Source organism: Lampris incognitus, chromosome 19, assembly GCF_029633865.1.
Source record: "Lampris incognitus isolate fLamInc1 chromosome 19, fLamInc1.hap2, whole genome shotgun sequence".
Taxonomy (NCBI): domain Eukaryota; kingdom Metazoa; phylum Chordata; class Actinopteri; order Lampriformes; family Lampridae; genus Lampris; species Lampris incognitus.
The window spans coordinates 7,339,979-7,357,354 of NC_079229.1; the positions used below are offsets into that span (position 1 = coordinate 7,339,979).

Here is a 17,376-nt window from a genome sequence, read left to right on the forward strand (position 1 = left end):
TGGGAGAGGAAACGGATGAAAGACCTGCCGGAGGAGAACTGAGGTTGAATGATATTTATCTCATATGATAATGCAACACCCCACCCCACCCGCAGAACAAGACACACACACACACACTCCTCTCTCCTCTCTCCTCTCTCCCCTCTGAAGTGAAGCATGAATATGCAATGCTCTCTCTCAATTCAGTTCAAGTGGCTGTATTGGCATGACTGCATACAATAAATACAACCTTGCCATAGCATATTAACACAAGCTATACAATCATAATAAAGATCAACAAACAGTAACAAAAAATGGCATGGAGAACAATAGGGGCTATGGAAGGTAGGTAAGAGTGTCATAAGATATAAACGTACAACAAATAAATTATTGATTAATAAATATTAATTATTTGGCATGTAAGAGTGTCATAAGAGAAACATACAACAAATAAATTATGGATTAATAAATATTAATTATTTGCCATGTGGGACAGGAGGTTCACAATTGTGTCTGTAGGGACGCCCGACCAAGCAGGAGGTAACACTGGGATTCAAACCGGCGATCCCTCTGTTGGTAGGCAACAGAATAGACCGCCACCCGGACGCCGGGCCTTGTTCTTTTGGTTGGATAATTGTCTTAGTTTTATTCCTAATGGTTTAACATTCTGAGTCAAGCCATTTTTCTTGCTTTCCCTTTTATGGGTTTAGCTTTAAACATACAACAAATAAATTATTGATTAATAAATATTAATTATTTGGCATGTCAGAGTGTCATAAGAGAAACATACAACAAATTAATGATTGATTAATAAATATTAATTATTTGGCATGTCAGAGTGTCATAAGAGAAACATACAACAAATAAATTATTGATTAATAAATATTAATTATTTGGCATGTCAGAGTGTCATAAGAGAAACATACAACAAATAAATGATTGATTAATAAATATTAATTATTTGGCATGTCAGAGTGTCATAAGAGAAACATACAACAAATAAATTATTGATTAATAAATATTAATTATTTGGCATGTCAGAGTGTCATAAGAGAAACATACAACAAATAAATGATTGATTAATAAATATTAATTATTTGCCATGTGGGACAAGGTGTTCACAGAGCTGCGGTGCTCATGGCAGGCTACTACATACCTTGCCGCCAGGCTACAGCAGTCCTCCCTCTCTCCCAGTAGGCCCGGAAGTCTCTCCGAGTCACTTAGATAGAGGAACTCCGGGAATATTTTTTATAATTTTTGCAAATTATTGGTCTCTAAGACTTTGATATTGGTTGCAGTGAGTTTGGAAGTGCGGCTCTGGTCAGGCGGTAAGAACACATCTTCTCCTCTCTGGGCAGCCAGGTCCGTCTGTGCCGGCCTACTTCCACTTCCTGGTTGTGTTCTCTTAGTCTGTACTTAGTCAGTGTTCTCCTCAGGTTTGTATCAGACACTCTGGTTGAGTAGTTTGCCACAGTGTACTGTCTATTTAGGGCGACGTATGCTTGCATTTTGTTCTGGTACTTTATTAGTTCTGTCCACTAATCTCTGTATTTTTCTTTTTCTTTCATCCTGAAGCTTTTTCGTCCCGAAGCTAAGGGTGGTCGTGGTGTAATGACCATGACCTGAGTGGTTGACGGTTCACCCAGCCTCAGGACAAGCAGGCAGAGGGGACTCTTTTGTGGGTTTAATTCCTGGCAGCACATTAAAAGGAGAGTGGGTCACTTGTTTTAATATGATCCCAGAATCCCAGCGCTCGCTTTTGAATGTTTAACAGTAGAGGATATTGGCCTACTCCAGCTCTGCGTGCAGAGTTGGGGGCTCTTCTCTGCACCTGAGTGATACGTTTGCAGTACTCTGCATGCAGGATGTCAATGGGATGTTTGTCCCATTTTGTCCAGTCTTGTGGAGTTTGTGTGCCCCACACCTCCCTGTCATATTGATTTGAATATTTTGAGCCAGTTTCTAATTGGTAGCCTGGTGCTTATTGATGTCTTGGTGACATAGAAAGCCCTTTTTGCTTTGTCTTTTGGTTCATTCACAGCCAAGCTAAACTTTCCTGTGTTTGAGATTTTTAGTCCTAAATATGTATAATGATTTGGTTTTTTTTTGTGTATGGTTATTTTCAGTAGTGAAACTGGCATTGTTTATCTGTAGTCAAGACCTTTCCTAAAAAATGAGCACTTTGGTTTTGGGTTGTTTGACTGTCAGGGTCCAGGTTGGACAGTTCTTTTCCAATTCTGGTAAGTGTTGCTGTAACCCCTATTTTGTGGGGGACAGCAAGACCAGGTCATCAGCACAAACGAGACACTCTATTTCAGTGTCTTGTCATTTCAGTCCAGGTTCAGGGGAATTCTCTTGTTTGTTTTGCATATTGATTAATACACACACATGCACACGCACACACATATATAATCCAGTTAGTCAAATTCATTCTCTATGAGACAGTTAAAAAATACAAGCCTGTTTCATGCTATAAGCAATCATCAGCTGTCAGTAAAACTGCTCTAGGAAAGACATACCATCTACAGCCTCGCCATGCACATCACGTGCACATCGTCCAATGGGAAGGGAGATGTGCAACGTACAAACGTTGGCAGTGAGGAATTTCGCCAGGGGGACGTAGCGCCTGGGAGGATCACACCATTCCTCCCAGTTCCCCCTCCCCCCTGAACAGGCACCCCGCCCAACCAGAGGAGGCACTAGTGCAGCGACCAGGATACATACTCAAATCCGGCTTCCCACCTGCAGACACGGCCAATTGGGTCTGTAGGGACACCCGACCAAGCAGGAGGTAACACGGGGATTCAAACCGGCGATCCCCGTGTTGGTAGGCAACAGAATAGACCGCCACGCCACCCAGACGCCGGGCCTTGTTCTTTTGGTTGGATATTTGTCTTAGTTTTATTCCTAATGTTTTAACATTCTGAGTCAAGCCATTTTTCTTGCTTTCCCTCTTATGGGTTTAGTTTTAAGAGGGGTACGTTATTATTGTGCCACGTGATGAAATGTATTGTTGATGTGCCTTACGTTTACGCCTCCTTTACTGTGTGGGTATGTGAGGGCCACTTAAGTGCTCTGGGATTCCATGACGGGTCATTGCTTCTTGATATTCAGGTGATCTGTTCTGGTCCCGTGTGTAGTGAGTTGCTATATTATGTAGTTTACTGGGATTGGGGCATGGTTGGTTTGATACTGGTTAGAGTGGTTAGAGTGTTTGATACTGGTTAGAGTGGTTAGAGTGTTTGATACAGGTTAGAGTGGGTTTGATACTGGTTAGAGTGGTTAGAGTGGGTTTGATACTGGTTAGAGTGTTTGATAGTGGTTAGAGTGGGTTTGATACTGGTTAAAGTGGTTAGAGTGGGTTTGATACTGGTTAGAGTGTTTGATACTGGTTAGATTGGTTAGAGTGGTTAGAGTGTTTGATACTGGTTAGATTGGTTAGAGTGTTTGATACTGGTATAGTTTACTGGGATTGGGGCATGGTTGGTTTGATACTGGTTAGAGTGTTTGATACTGGTATAGCCTGATCTGGTTATGGTCTGAAAAAGGGGTTTGTTGCTTGACTATGAATCCTCTGAAAGAGAAAGCTTCCAAATATTTAATTGCATAATCTGCTGGGCTACTGCCAGGAGAAGAACAGCAGGTGTATCGGCTCTCTCTCTCTCTCTTGCTCTTTCTCTCTGTCTGTCTCTCTCTGTAACTCTCTCTTGCTCTCTCTTTCTCAGTATTGCTCTTTCTCTCTGTCTGTCTCTCTCTCTCTTGCTCTCTCTCTCTCTCTCTCTCTCTCTCTCTCTCTCTCTCTCTCTCTGTCTGTCTCTCTCTGTAACTCTCTTGCTCTCTCTCTGTAACTCTCTCTTGCTCTCTCTTTCTCTGTATTGCTCTCTTTCTCTCTGTCTGTCTCTCTCTCTGTAACACTTTGTCTCTCGCTGTATCTCTGTAACTCTCTCGCTCTCTCTCTCTGTAACACTCGCTCTTTAACTATGTGTGTGTGTGTGCGTGTGTGGTGTATAAAATACCCATCTCTCAGCCCATCAGAGGAGATGGACATTTTCCCTGACATGATTGGCAGTTTGAGAGGTGTAGCAGTGCAGCACCTCTTGGCTACAGGCTGCAGTAAATCCATCGTCTTTTTAGTAGGATTAAATTGACACATAAAAAAGGCTGAGCTGAATTCTAGCCGTTAACAACAACGTGTTTGTTCATTATTTGCAGTGAAATGGTACTGACTTGGTGGTATGGCTCCTATAGGAATCCATAGTCTTTTATTGACGCTGGGCCGCGGTTATGGTTATTCGTTCAGTTTGCTCAACATGCTCGCTTGCATTTGGTAACTGCTACAGCAGGAGTCTGAAGCAAAGATGAAACTGTGATGCAGTGCCAGCACTGTCTCCCCATTGTTTCCCCGAGGTTAGCTCATCATGGAGAGGTAATGAGCTCCTGCTGCCCCGGCTGCGGCTCCTAGGACTCGCTTCTTTGTCTCAATTATTTGCCCGTCCTCCCCTGCGCCCGGCCAGGGGCCAGGTAACATTAATTTAGTAATGCTTCCACCTGTGTCTGGGCATGCAGGCTGAACTCTGAAACTCAATTTAAGTTTGGAAAACGATTGCCTTGAACCATTTCAGATTCAAAACTCAAATATTTCAACGCCTGAAACTCAGTGATGAGCAGACTGTTGCTAAAGTTGCTGATGACGGTGTTTTTTTGTGAGCATAGAGATGCAAAAACAGGTGTTTTGTTTAATTGTGGCTAATCTGACTTTGTTATAATACAGGTTGTGAGGGAAACGAATTCAAGCTGTCCCGAAAGTAGTAGTAGGTATAATTTCATGGTGTTGAGCGCCTCTAGTGGTCATTGTTAACATACATAAACGTCTGTCGCACCAGTCGCCATTTTAGCTGTTGCATAACTGAAGCTAGTGGGCGGTTCATAATTTTTCTCTCGGTGAAGTTTTGAGAATATTTGCCTGTGACTATTACATAACTTGATTTGTTGTATATTGATGATAGTTGGATGACAGACGTATCCTTTTTGAGTTGTGGCTGCAGATATCTGAATATGTTTGGCAGAGCTAGTGTCTTGCTTATTCATACTAGACTGTTTGGTTAGCGAAGTGCCCTGGCTGGCTAGCTGGTCACGTGCTCAGGTTCGCTTCAAACGGGGCAGCGTCCATGAGCTATTTTTAGCCCTTCCCGAGCGGAAGCGGAAGCTTCGCAGCAAACGGAAGTCAGACATCGGATGCGCTAGACCAGTGGTTCTCAACCTTTTTGGGGTCCTGGACCCCCTGCGTATTTTTGATCTACCCTGAGGACCCCTCCACCTGATCTTGGGGGAGGGGGGTTGCAATTTGATAGAAACAGTAGAAACTGCATTTTAAATTGCATTATAGCATTTAGTCACTCTTTGGGGCAAAAATAAGAGCTTTCAGTTGTAACTTAGATATAGATAACAAAACAGAATTCTTATGCAGTAACTTTCAGATATATGTAACAAAACAGAATATGTATTCAGTAACTTTCAGATATATGTAACAAAACAGAATATTTATTCAGTAACTTTCAGATATATGTAACAAAACAGAATTTTTATGCGGTAACTTTTAACAATGCAAACGGGAACGAGATCTCTTATTAAAATACAATAGATTACACTTGTGAAACAGATGTAATTAGAGAAAAAAGTCCTGTTACCCTTTATAGTTTAGGTAGATAAAGGTCTCAGTCACATTTGAGTAAAATAATCCTATTTCTATAAATGTCATAGGATCTTTTTTTTAAAGATATTTTATTTTCACGGACCCCTTGCAATTACACCGCGGACCACTAGGGGTCCGCGGACCCCCGGTTGAGAAACACTGCACTAGACTACATTAGAAGTAAGCAGTTTGTTGTAATTTTCTTCGTTCTTTTGCGTAGTTTAATATTATCGGACATACAGCTGCGTATACGCGAGTTGGTGTTGTAAACACAGCCATGCTGTACTGGCTAACGTGCTCCGCATGTCCGACTTCCTGTGACGCGTCCGTAGCGACAGCGAGGCTGTGACGTCACTCGGAGGTTGATGGCACCTACCTGAAAATGCCGTGTTTCGTTGTGTTAATGTTTTTGCAGTCGTTTTATTTGACAATGTGGTTGCTGTGGAAATGTCCTGGATAGTATATTGTTTATCTTTGTGAATGTGTACTTACCTATAGTGTACCTGTACTATGGAAGCAAATAACCACACATACAACTAATTGTAATCAGATGTATTTTGTTTGTATGTTTTGTTTCAGTTTTATAGAAAAGAAATTATTCGATGACGAAGCTGGATAAACAAGGAAACCAAGTAGAGAACCTAAACGTATTCAAGACTTGGGTCTCTGTTGGGTCAACTATGTTAATTATCTGTCTAGTCTGATACTGGAACGTTAGATGAGAGCAGAATATAGACTAATAAGGTGAGTCGCTTTATTTTCTTTTTTGAGTTGCACTGAAAATAAATTGACAACGGGGTTGATAGTCATTATTCGCCTTAAGTGATGTGACTTGATTTAAAAAAAAATTAAAAATCCCCCACCCCCCTTTTTTCTCCCCAATTGTATCCGGCCAATTACCCCACTCTTCCAAGCCGACCCAGTTGCTGCTCCACCCCCTCTGCTCATCCGGGGAGGGCTGCAGACTACCACATGCCTCCTCCCATACATGTGGAGTCACCAGCCGCTTCTTTTCACCTGACAGTGAGGAGTTTCGCCAGGGGGATGTAGTGCGTGGAAGGATCACACTATTCCCCCCAGTTGCTCCCTGCCCCCCCCCCCCCAGAACAGGTGCCCTGACCGACCAGAGGAGGCGCTAGTGCAGCGACCAGGACACATACCCACATCCGGCTTCCCACCTGCAGACCCAACCAATTGTGTCTGTAGGGACGCCCGACCAAACTGGAGGTAACACGGGGATTCGAACCGGCGATCGCCGTGTTGGTAGGCAACGAAATAGACCACTACACTACCCGGACACCCCCTTAATGCAAAGTTTTTAAGTTTTACAGGTGCAGACAGACTGACCTGTCTCGCGCTCTGTCCATTAGAGCAAATCAGAAAAAATACAGAGAGAGAGAGGTCGGGGTTGTTTTCAGACATGGATCATATCCCAGAGCTTTTTAAAGATTTCTCCATCTACATACCTCCACTTAGCTCGACACCGGCTCCAGTATCATGTATTTACAGGAAAACAGACCTCTCGCAGGCCTCCTGTCTCACCACTTCCATCCCCTATTTGGCTAAATCAAAACCCAGTGGGAGACGAGGGGATAATGAGTCGCGAGTTACTCAGTTGGCTCATCGAAACCACAACACACCAACTGCTCTCTCAGCCACCTCCAGCTCTCCTGATGGGGAGTTTACAGGAATATGATAACGTGGGAGCCGAAGACATTTTGTTCGTGGGCGGCCATATCATTTACAGTTTTTAGATACTCCAAATAGGAGTTTTGGACGACCACGCGCTCCTACTTATGACCACGTGCAGTTTGGCCCATATGCAGTTTTGTATGCAGGATGGTCTGCATGCGTGCACTCTACCGTGTCGTGTTTTGTTGTTGAGCCTTCAAAAATATGAGACCACACAAGGACCCTTTAGTCTCCATTTATTGCCAGAGGTGCCTTAATGTTTCTCCCTGAGCTCCTGATTTCTGTTTCTGTGTGCTTGTTACTGCCCCTCTACAGGGGTTTCAGATACAGGTGACTTTGCAGTTTGCATTATCAACAGTCACGCTTATTCCCTCGGCGACACTTGGTTCCTTTTCAGGTACCTTCAGTAAGTGTCTGCGACGTCTCCTGTATGTTGCCCCTTCCTGTGTTTGCACCTCATGGGATCTTGGAGCTACATTCGGCAGTACCCTAGCGTCTAGGCCCCCAGTATTTACCATCATGCAGTTTGACCCTATCATTTGGTTTCAGCTCGCTCAGTTCTTTTGACCCTCTGTCATAATGTATTTCCTGTTTCAGTTTGTCCTTTTGCTTTCGCTCCACTAACCCTTTGTCTGTACACATTCACCTCCCAGTAGCTGTGGCATCCGGGTTTTTAACCGCCTGCTGAACGGCAGCTCAGCTGGCGACCGCCCGTGTGACAGTGGCGTTGACCTGTAGTTCAGTAGGTCTACATAAGGACCAGCTTTGGAATCAACAGCTTTCTTGATGAGCAACTTCACAATTTTCAGGGACGCCCGACCAAGCCGGAGGCAACACGGGGATTCGAACCGGTGATCCCCGTGTTGGTAGGCAACGGAATAGACCACTACGCTACCCGGATACACTTAAAGCATTGTGTTTTTGACAGGGCATGGGATCTGATGTCGTTATGCCCTCATGCTGTTAGAAGGATCACCAAGAAAGCTCAGTCAGATGTTGGGGTTGGGTATGTGTATCGGTGTGGTCCCCAAGTAGTCAGCAGTGCTGACTGTGACCTTGATGGGTGCTGTCTGTGATGGGTGCTGACTCCATCACAGGTGTTTGGTAGCGTAAGGCCCAAAGAAGACTTGCAGAACTTCTCTGGGGTAAATGTGGTGTCTCCGAACGGACCTGCTGCATACCTGCTGTCCACCAGAACGCCACGTCTGTCTTCTCTGCTCTTGTGTCTGCACACACCCTGTTCACAGCCTTCATTTCTCCACCCGCTGTTCCTCTCAACAACAGGCTAATGAGCCCGCCGACCCCGCTCCCTCGGATTTAGCTAATGTCTCTTCTTAAAATCTGCAGTAAGATGACTCACATGGCTAACCTGGCACCGACCCACAACGTTCAGGTAGATGTGCGATATTGCACCATTTCAATCCCTCACGGTGCCCTTGGCTGTTGCGCCGCTGGATCCGATTCCCCTCCGGACTGTTTGTATGAAACACCAACGGCCCTCCGACGTCAGCCAGCTCTTATCCCTGCTGTCTGAAGTGAAGCGTGAATACGGAGTGCTACGCCATCCTTACAAGCATGTATGGTCAAACCTTCAAATACACACACGCACGCACGCGCACGCACACACACATCACACTCGCCAGGAAACGTGCTGTTTGTGCATTTGGCTCGGCTTACTTAAGTGGGCCAATTTACTTAAACACTTCCTCATCAATACTCAACCCACATCAATCCATCCATCCATCCATTATCTGAACCGCTTATCCTGTTCTCACACACACACACACACCCACACCCAGGGACAATTTAGTGTGGCCGATTCGCCTGACCTGCATGTCTTTGGACTGTGGGAGGAAACCGGAGCACCGGGAGGAAACCCACGCAGACACGGGGAGAACATGCACACTCCACACAGAGGACAACCCCCAAGGTTGGACTACCCCGGGGCTCGAACCCAGGACCTTCTTGCTGTGAGGCGACCGCGCTACCCACTGCGCCGCCGTGCAAAACTCGAAATAAATAAATTCAGGGCAAGCACCCAGCGTCATACTGGTGTAGTGGTTGTTTAAAGGTGACCAGCAGCTGGCAGAAGAGGGAACCGCGCACCAGCATCAAACCATCCCGTCTCACACGACGCGTCTCCTGGTTTATGATGCGGAACACCGTGGCAAGTTAATTAAGGCTCAGTCGATAATATAGCGCAGACATGTTGCGCCAACAGAGCCTCGGTCCATCAGTCATCATTATCGACATAACCGTGACAGCTGCCAAGTAAATCTTCGCTTCTGGTTTGAAATTCCGTCACGCTGCGCCAGGGAGCCTCCGGTGCGGCGCTCCTCCTCGGATCTCCTCCAGCAACGCGGGAGAACGAACCGGAGTCGGGCGAAAACGATCACAAGCGGCCAAACTGTGCCCCGAGTGTAACGCCGTGTCCGTTTACAGATATCAGTGCTATTTAGAGACCAGCCCGCGCCACCTGGAGCACGCGGAGATCCGAACACGGAACGAGCGCGTTACGAGGCACCAACAGCGTGGCCGACCCCGCGTCTGCACAAGTTTCTTCTCCCGCACCGCGTATAACGCATGCACAGTAAAGTGGCGCAGACCGACATACCTGGTACTACCGCCCGCTCTTGAGTCCGGGAGGTGTGCAGGGCACGGTGGTCCGGGCTGGTCCGGTCTGAATGAGAACCGGCTGCTGCGCGGCTCATTGTCCGGTGCCCCGTTTACGCAGCCGCGCGCCTTCGCCGGCCGTCTCTCCGCGGCGTCCCCGTGCTCCCCGGCCGCACGCGCACATTCTCGGTTTACAGAAGCGGCAAGGTTTTGTTTCTGTTTCTATGTTTAATTGCAGCGCAGAAGACGGCGACGAGTCTCCCGTCTGGCGCACCGACGTCACCCCCCGGTCCCGTCACTTCTGCTGGAAAGTCTGAGCGGACTAAACGGAGACTTTGCGCCGAGGTCCTCGTCCAGCTGCTGGTTTAATTCTGCCGGTAGGTACTAATGGCCGTCCGGACGCACCGTTCACAGGCCGGTGCTGGTATTTGCATGTGGAGCCTTGTTGTTCTGACACACCACCCTTGTTGCCGGTGGGTTTCTGCGATCCCGTTACGCACGCACAACCCCCCACCCCACCCCACCCCACCACACCACACCACACCATACACACACACACACACACTCCACCTCCAGCCCTGCTGTTAGTCTGAGGTGGAGACGGCGTGCGGGTAAGTGGACTGCATTTGTAGACACTTTTCTAGTCCACCGACCAGAACTGGATTTCGGCCTATGCACTGCGCGCAGTGTGAAGGTGTAGTGTCGTGTTATTTCTACGCAGATTCGTGAGACCGGGTTGGCTCACCGGGAGCAGTTAAAGTGTCTCGCTCAAGTACTACATTTCCACACGCTGTCCTCAGGAGCCCGGGAATCGAACCAGCGACCCTCCGATTACTAGACGGCCCCGCTCTACCTCCTGAGCCACGCCGCCCCCAAAACTCACAGTGTCCCGTGTTATTTTTTGTTGCACGACTGTTAGTGGGACACCCAAGCAGGAGACTGCACTGAACACATGTTGACAGCCATCCATCCATCCATCCATCCATCCATCCATCCATCCATCCATCCATCCATCCCTCCCTCCCTCCCTCCCTCCATCCATCCATCCATCCATCCATCCATCCATCCATCCATCCATCCGTTATCCAAACCGCCTATCCTGGCCAGGCTCGCGGGGCTGCTGGAGCCTATCCCAGCAGTCTTCTTAAAGTGTTCATAGTAGTTGGGTGCTCTCTTGTCTGCATGCATATTGTAACGATGTGTAAATGCAGACTTGGGAACTTGTTCAGCACAACACGCAAGGCACGGTCTCTTACGCCCGCATGTGGACTTGTTCTCCCCCGTGTCGGCGGTGGGGTTTCCTCCGGGTGCTCCGGATTCCTCCCACCATCAAAAAAAAAAAAAAGACATGCGCGTTAGGGTTAATACTCCTGTCTGTGCCCCCGAGCAAGGCATGGCAAGACGAACTGGAGTTGGTCCCCGGGTGCGGCACGGCTGCACACTGCTCCTGGCTACGCAGCGAGGACGGGTTAAACGCAGAGCGGAAGTTCCCTGCGGGGATCATTAAAGTTTAGCATAATCAAGCAGGGGGGAAAAAAATCAAATCTGCGTAATGTTGTGTCAACTGAGAGTCAAGTGGGGCGCTCTCCCTCGCGTGACATAGAGCGGGTTGCAAACATCGTGGATTTAAAACCAGCATGCCCTGAGCGGCGAGTTACGGGTCACGTTGCCGGCTGACGAGCAGCCCTCGCTAACCCTCATCGCCGCTCCGCAGCAGGTCATTCTGTGTCTGACAAGCGCACTTCTGGCGCATCCTCCCCTGATGGGAGCTGCTTTCTGCGGAGTGAATAATACGGATAAGCCGGCGTGGATCCCTGCGTTGGGAGCTGTGGGGGCTCGTGTACGTGGGGGGTTTGTGCGTGAGATGAAGAAACGTGGCTTTTGATGGCACGACGCTGAGCCGAGGCTGGCTGCGCCCTCCCTCCCTCTCTCCACGGTGCGCCACGGTGCGCCACCCTCAGCCAGTCTCTTTCAAGCTCCCGTCAGGAGGACGGTGGCGGGCAGCCGGTGGGTGCTCACTTGTTTGCTTGTTTCGTCTGGAAGAGGCTAATACCCCGCTCACTGGGTAGTCTGGAACAGTGATTTGACATCAGCACGTGCACGAGTGGGGGGAAAGCCAGTACCCGGAGGAGCGCAGAACCGGTGTGCTTCTGAACCGGGACTTTTTCCAGCGAAACACAGACAACGCCCCTTTTTTGGGGGGGTTCCTAATCATCACCTGCGTGGCTCAAACTCAGACACGCCGTCCGGGACTTGTCAGCACACACTCACACACACACACACACACACACACACTCACACACTCACACACACACACACACACACACACACACACACACACACACACACACACACACATGAACAGCGCATTCACACTAGAACGGCCGGGACTTCACTCACTCCTACTTGAAACGACCATGGGAGGTCACATTGACCGCCGGTTTTTAAACTCTATATTCTGTCAAGATAAATACCCAGTTGAGATATTAATGCATTGCATATGTCAGTATGTCTGTTATGAAACTAACTGACACCAAAATCAACATTTTAACAACTTTTAATACTGTTTTTCAAACCATTTAAAATGGCCGCCGTCCAACGCCTGTAAACGCTGCAGCGCCTCGGTGGTAGTCATGGTGCGTCTGTAGCGGCGTCTGTAACCAGACATGTTCAAAAAAATCAAGTTTAGACTATTTCTCAACACTGGAGGGCGCTAGTGTGCTTCTAGGACAGAGCGATGAACTTCACGAAGGAAATGACGCCACCAACACGCGTCATAAATAGTCACATGACGCACAAATTACGAGACGGTCGTGTTGACCGTCCATGGTCGTTTTAGGTAGATCTTATCGTTACCTTTTTTGCGCGATTGAAGCTCATTTAAAATGCAAATATATGCAATTTTAGGAGAATTCAGGGAGCGGCAGGTGTGTATCCTTTTTCCTTCACAAAGTTATCAAACTTAGAAAACCTGAGTACAGCAGCCCCGCCTCCTGCAGGAGCTCCAAATAAACCGCGCAAGATGTGCTGGGAGCATGCGGAGTGGACTATCGGAGGAGCAGACTCGCGCTCTTCCTGCTCCTGGCAGCTGCGCCGGCAGTGCTGATACTCAAACGGGTCTGTACCGGTCCCAGCACCAGGAGTAGCTGTGAAGGCCAGCCCCGAGGTGGCGCCCGCTGTAATGATGGACAATGCTGCCCTCTACTGGCCCAGTGTGGCCAAGCTGTTCACGGGCTGGTCCCCGGGCTGACTGAGGAGGGTCAATCTCATCCTCTTCCTCAAACTCACCGTCAGACTCCGAATTGACAGAGACACGAACCTCATCTTCGGAAAATTCTTTATCTTCCAGAGTGACACACCAGCTTTTCTCCCTTCGAAATGGGTTTGCAAGACCCTCTGAGCAGGTTCTGTCTGCCATGCGGATCAGTTGTGGCTAGGAGCCGAACGTGTAAAGCTATTTATTTGTGGTCTGGCTCCCCCAGTGGGCCGCTGGGGGGGGGGTGTACAGTGTGAGGTATTAAATGTTCTGAAATCAAATTGCGGGGCAGACAGGTTCTCATGCGTGAAATGTAAAAATGTTGAACCCTTGTGTGTGTGTGTGTGTGGTTTCACACACTAAAGAGGATAAAGAGTGTGGGAGATGTGGGAGTAGACAGGTCCTCTGGGCTTGACCCCCCCACACACACACACCCACCAGATAGGAGTCAGACTACAAAATGTTCTCACTTTTACTCCCCTGGGGGGGGGGTGCACAGTGTGCAGTCAGTGAAGATGTTTTCTTTTATTATATGTTCTTCACAGAAGATGAGCCAAGGTATCACTTTTTGGGCCGCACGGCGGCGCAGTGGTTAGCGCGGTCGTGTCACAGCAAGAAGGTCCTGGGTTCGAGCCCCGGGGTAGTCCAACCTTGGGGGTCGTCCTCTGTGTGGAGTGTGCATGTCCTCCCCGTGTCTGCGTGGGTTTCCTCCGGGGGCTCCGGTTTCCCCCCACAGTCCAAAGGCATGCAGGTCAGGTGGTGTGGGGGTGTGGGGACACGCCTGCCGCCCAGTGACTGCTGGGATGGGCTCCAGCATCCTCACACCCCTGAGAGCAGGATAAGCGGCTTGGATAAAGGATGGATGGATCGCTTTTCTTTAACTAAACATTCAAAACGGTTCCCATGGACCCAAACACCACACAAGGGTTAATTAAAGAGCCTGCTAAAGAAGGGACAACACACACACACACACACACACACTGCTGTCTTCCCCAAAAAACACTGCACAAAGAAAGACAGGTGGAGGATGTCAGTGCAGAGCTTTATTCAGTGTCCCATCGGTCGTAACACCGGTACGACGCGTCGTGTGTGGTGAATAAAAGGAGTCCGCAGCGAGACGCATGTTGACTTAGGGGTCTAAAAAGGGACTCGGAGCCGCTGCGGGACAGGGTCGTGTGCTGCACGTGCCTCTAGGTGGCGCTTATCTACCTGTGTGTGTGTGGGGGGGGGGTTGAGGTGACGTGACTTGAGTGTAGTGATGCTGAGGAAACGCCCTCGCAGGCTTCGTGACGTCACCGCCGCCGTATGACGCTGATGGTCAGCTGTGCGTAACGGGACACGTCGGCCTTTTGCGGGCGTCATATCCGGCATCGGTCGGACTCCGGCGAGGACGGACGTCTGGACGGGAATCCGAGCCCTCCCTCCGCGGGAGCTTCGTATCAGTTTCCTTCCCGGGCCGCCCATTCGCTGTACCCTCCTTTGTAATGTCTGGCCCTGAAAAAAAGAGGAGAGAAAAAAAAACAAACAAACCTTCATCCATCTACGTTGGTAGACCGTGAAAACCAGGACGCGGCAGAGGCGGGGTCTGTTTGCGGGGGGAGGGGTTGCAACATGGACCAGGGTCCATGTTGCAACCCCTCCATGTCCAGGTCCGGCCCTGTTAATAGATGAACAATTACACAGCGGTGCTATTAAAGGTGGACATTTATGGCGCTGCGGAGGTCCAGCTGGTGGTTTCCGCTGCCTTGAACCCTCCGTAACTCGATGGGAATCCATTTCTTGGGGGGGGCTGAAGGGGGGGGGGCTGAAGAGCAGAGTCGCTCTCGTTTATTTGCTTTTTAGTCACTAACTGCGCTCTTGTCTGCCGCCTTCAGCGGGAGCCTGGGGATTAAAACGCTGCCGCCTGTTTCCGCGCCCGGCCGCGATATTATGAACCCTACATAGCCCTCGCCAAAATCCCGTACCCTGTCCCAAATCTCGCGAACGGACGCCGGATTTCCGCTGCGTTGCTAAGGAAACAATCAACTATCAACTCGGTGCGAAGCAAAGCTAACGTTAGCTACCTTCAATTTTGTAATTTTGTATTTTTCGCAATTTTGGACAGCTGGCTGCTTTCGTAATTTTGGACTGCTGGCTGTCAACAACAGAACGGAGGTAAGGGGTGAAGTATCCTATGCTCAAACGTGGAGCAAGCAAAGATTGAGTTAAAAACGTTAATGTTGATTGTGGATAACTTAGACAGGTTAAATTGTGGGTGTACAGCGTTTCCTTGATGAGTGCTAACCCCATAACAACATATTTTCGCGTTGCTACGGTGGCGCACACGTGACAAAGCCAGAAACGGGATTTTGGCGAGGCCTATGTAGGGTTCATAATATCGCCGCCCGGCCTCTAGGGGGCAGCAGGGTCACGCCAGACAGTAGCTGGGGGCGTATAGTCTTATCAGCGGCACCGTGCGCCTGCCCTGCTGTACCTGCTGAAGCCCAGCTGACGGGCGATGTGCAGCGCTGCGGCGCTCCTGTTGCCCCTCTGGCAGTGGAACACGACGTTTTCATCCTCCTCCTCGGGAGGCTTCACTTGGAAGACCAGCTCAAATTTCTCCGGGGAAAGCTTCAAAGATTCCTCCAGATCGCCCACTGAACCACCCACACACACACACACACACGCACGCACACACACACGCACAGAAATAATGAAGCAATCAAACAGGTGAACCGAGGACACGACGTGCACGTTTGTCTGCACACTTACACGGGATGTTGACGGAGTCTGGAATACGTCCAGCCTGGAATTCATCAGGATTTCGGACGTCGAACAGCTGAACATCGTGGCTGGCCAGCATGGTCTTCAGCTGTTCGTAGGTGACCACTGAATCTGTGACAAATGAACAGCAGTGTTTTATTACATATGTGCGTTACACGTGACCATCTATAACGTCGTGTATACGTCTTTTCTGGCTTGGTCTGACTCAACCGAGGCGATACCTCACACCGCGGGGCCTTGAACGCCGCGGCCTGTAAGGGAGGTCAGGAGAACTGAACTCACCGTCCGCGTCTGGAAACATGACACGATCAAAGCTCGCTAAACTTAACATCTAGTCCACATCAACTTGTCTCTGCTGCTCCGAGGACGGTCCAGTCCCTGCCCTGACAAGTGGTCGGGGGCAGGCCGGCCATCTCAGCAGCTGCCGCACTTGGTATTTGAGCACAGAAAGCGCTCTGGAGGTGTCTGCTGCTGTGTGTGTGTGTGTGTGTGGGGGGTCTTTACCGGTGTCTGCCGCCGGCGGCGAGGTTGTGTGTCCCCGGTGGCGGAGAGCGGAGGTGAACACGGACCCGCCATTCAGTTTGGCTGCGGCCTGGCAGAGGCTCCGGGACAGCAGGACACAGGCCAACATCGTCACAACTGCGCCACACGACATGAGTCTGCAGCGCAACAAGTGAGCCCAGTATTTGTGGTGACGTACTTGTAGTCTGGCGACCGCTACTGCCCTCTGCTGGACGGTTGGTGACTGTCACTCAGGGATGGGCAACTTCCGAGCCACAATTGTTACGCTCACTACCGGAGGGCTGGATTGTGATCGTGCACTTCCGCCAGTGTGATACTGTGACCCCGTCACTCAACCAATTATAGCTACCGATTTAATGAAAAGAATAAATGATACACCGGTAATCAAAGTTTGTGATATTGTGACGTGGTCGGATAATGGACTTCTCAGCCAAGCTTTCAGAATCAACCAGCAAGCTTTTAATGAGCAGTAGACAAGCCAGCGAGAACAGACACGAGCTTGTGTTGATCTCAGCTTATCTTCTTTCCTTGGCCACAGAACTGGCCTGCATCGCAGCAGCACACTGGACTAGCAGAGCAAGAAGACACGAAACTCACATGTCGATGGAAACATGAACCCCTACTACTACTACTACTACTACTACTTTCGGCTGCTCCCGTTAGGGGGCGCCACAGCGGATCATCCGTTTCCATTTCTTCCTGTCTTCTGCGTCTTCCTCTGTCACACCAGCCACCTGCATGTCCTCCCTCACCACATCCATAAACCTCCTCTTTGGCCTTCCTCTTCTCCTCTTCCCTGTCAGCTCCATATTCAGCATCCTTCTCCCAATATACCCAGCATCTCTCCTCCACACATGTC

The 17,376-nt window shown here is 49.2% G+C and overlaps 1 protein-coding gene across 1 annotated transcript; it reads right to left on the reverse strand.

Moving 5' to 3' along the window:
* Positions 1-14,255: 14,255 nt before the first annotated feature.
* On the reverse strand, positions 14,256-16,686 carry si:ch211-161h7.8 (thiosulfate:glutathione sulfurtransferase). The gene is made up of 4 exons (XM_056299693.1): positions 16,500-16,686; positions 15,984-16,106; positions 15,706-15,868; positions 14,256-14,726 (listed from the first exon to the last, which is right to left on the reverse strand). The coding sequence occupies exons 1-4, from the start codon at positions 16,648-16,650 to the stop codon at positions 14,672-14,674; spliced, it is 492 nt and encodes a 163-aa protein (XP_056155668.1). The 5' UTR covers positions 16,651-16,686; the 3' UTR covers positions 14,256-14,671.
* Between the last annotated feature and the right edge of the window lie 690 nt (positions 16,687-17,376).

Excerpts from the sequence above, each read along its gene's own strand:
- si:ch211-161h7.8 (XM_056299693.1), bottom strand. The coding sequence starts at position 16,650 with ATGTCGTGTGGCGCAGTTGTGACGATGTTGGCCTGTGTCCTGCTGTCC. Across the intron at positions 16,107-16,499 it reads GCCGCCGGCGGCAGACACCG|ATTCAGTGGTCACCTACGAA; the intron begins GTAAAGACCCCC and ends CATTTGTCACAG. Across the intron at positions 15,869-15,983 it reads AGACTCCGTCAACATCCCGT|TGGGCGATCTGGAGGAATCT; the intron begins GTAAGTGTGCAG and ends TGGGTGGTTCAG.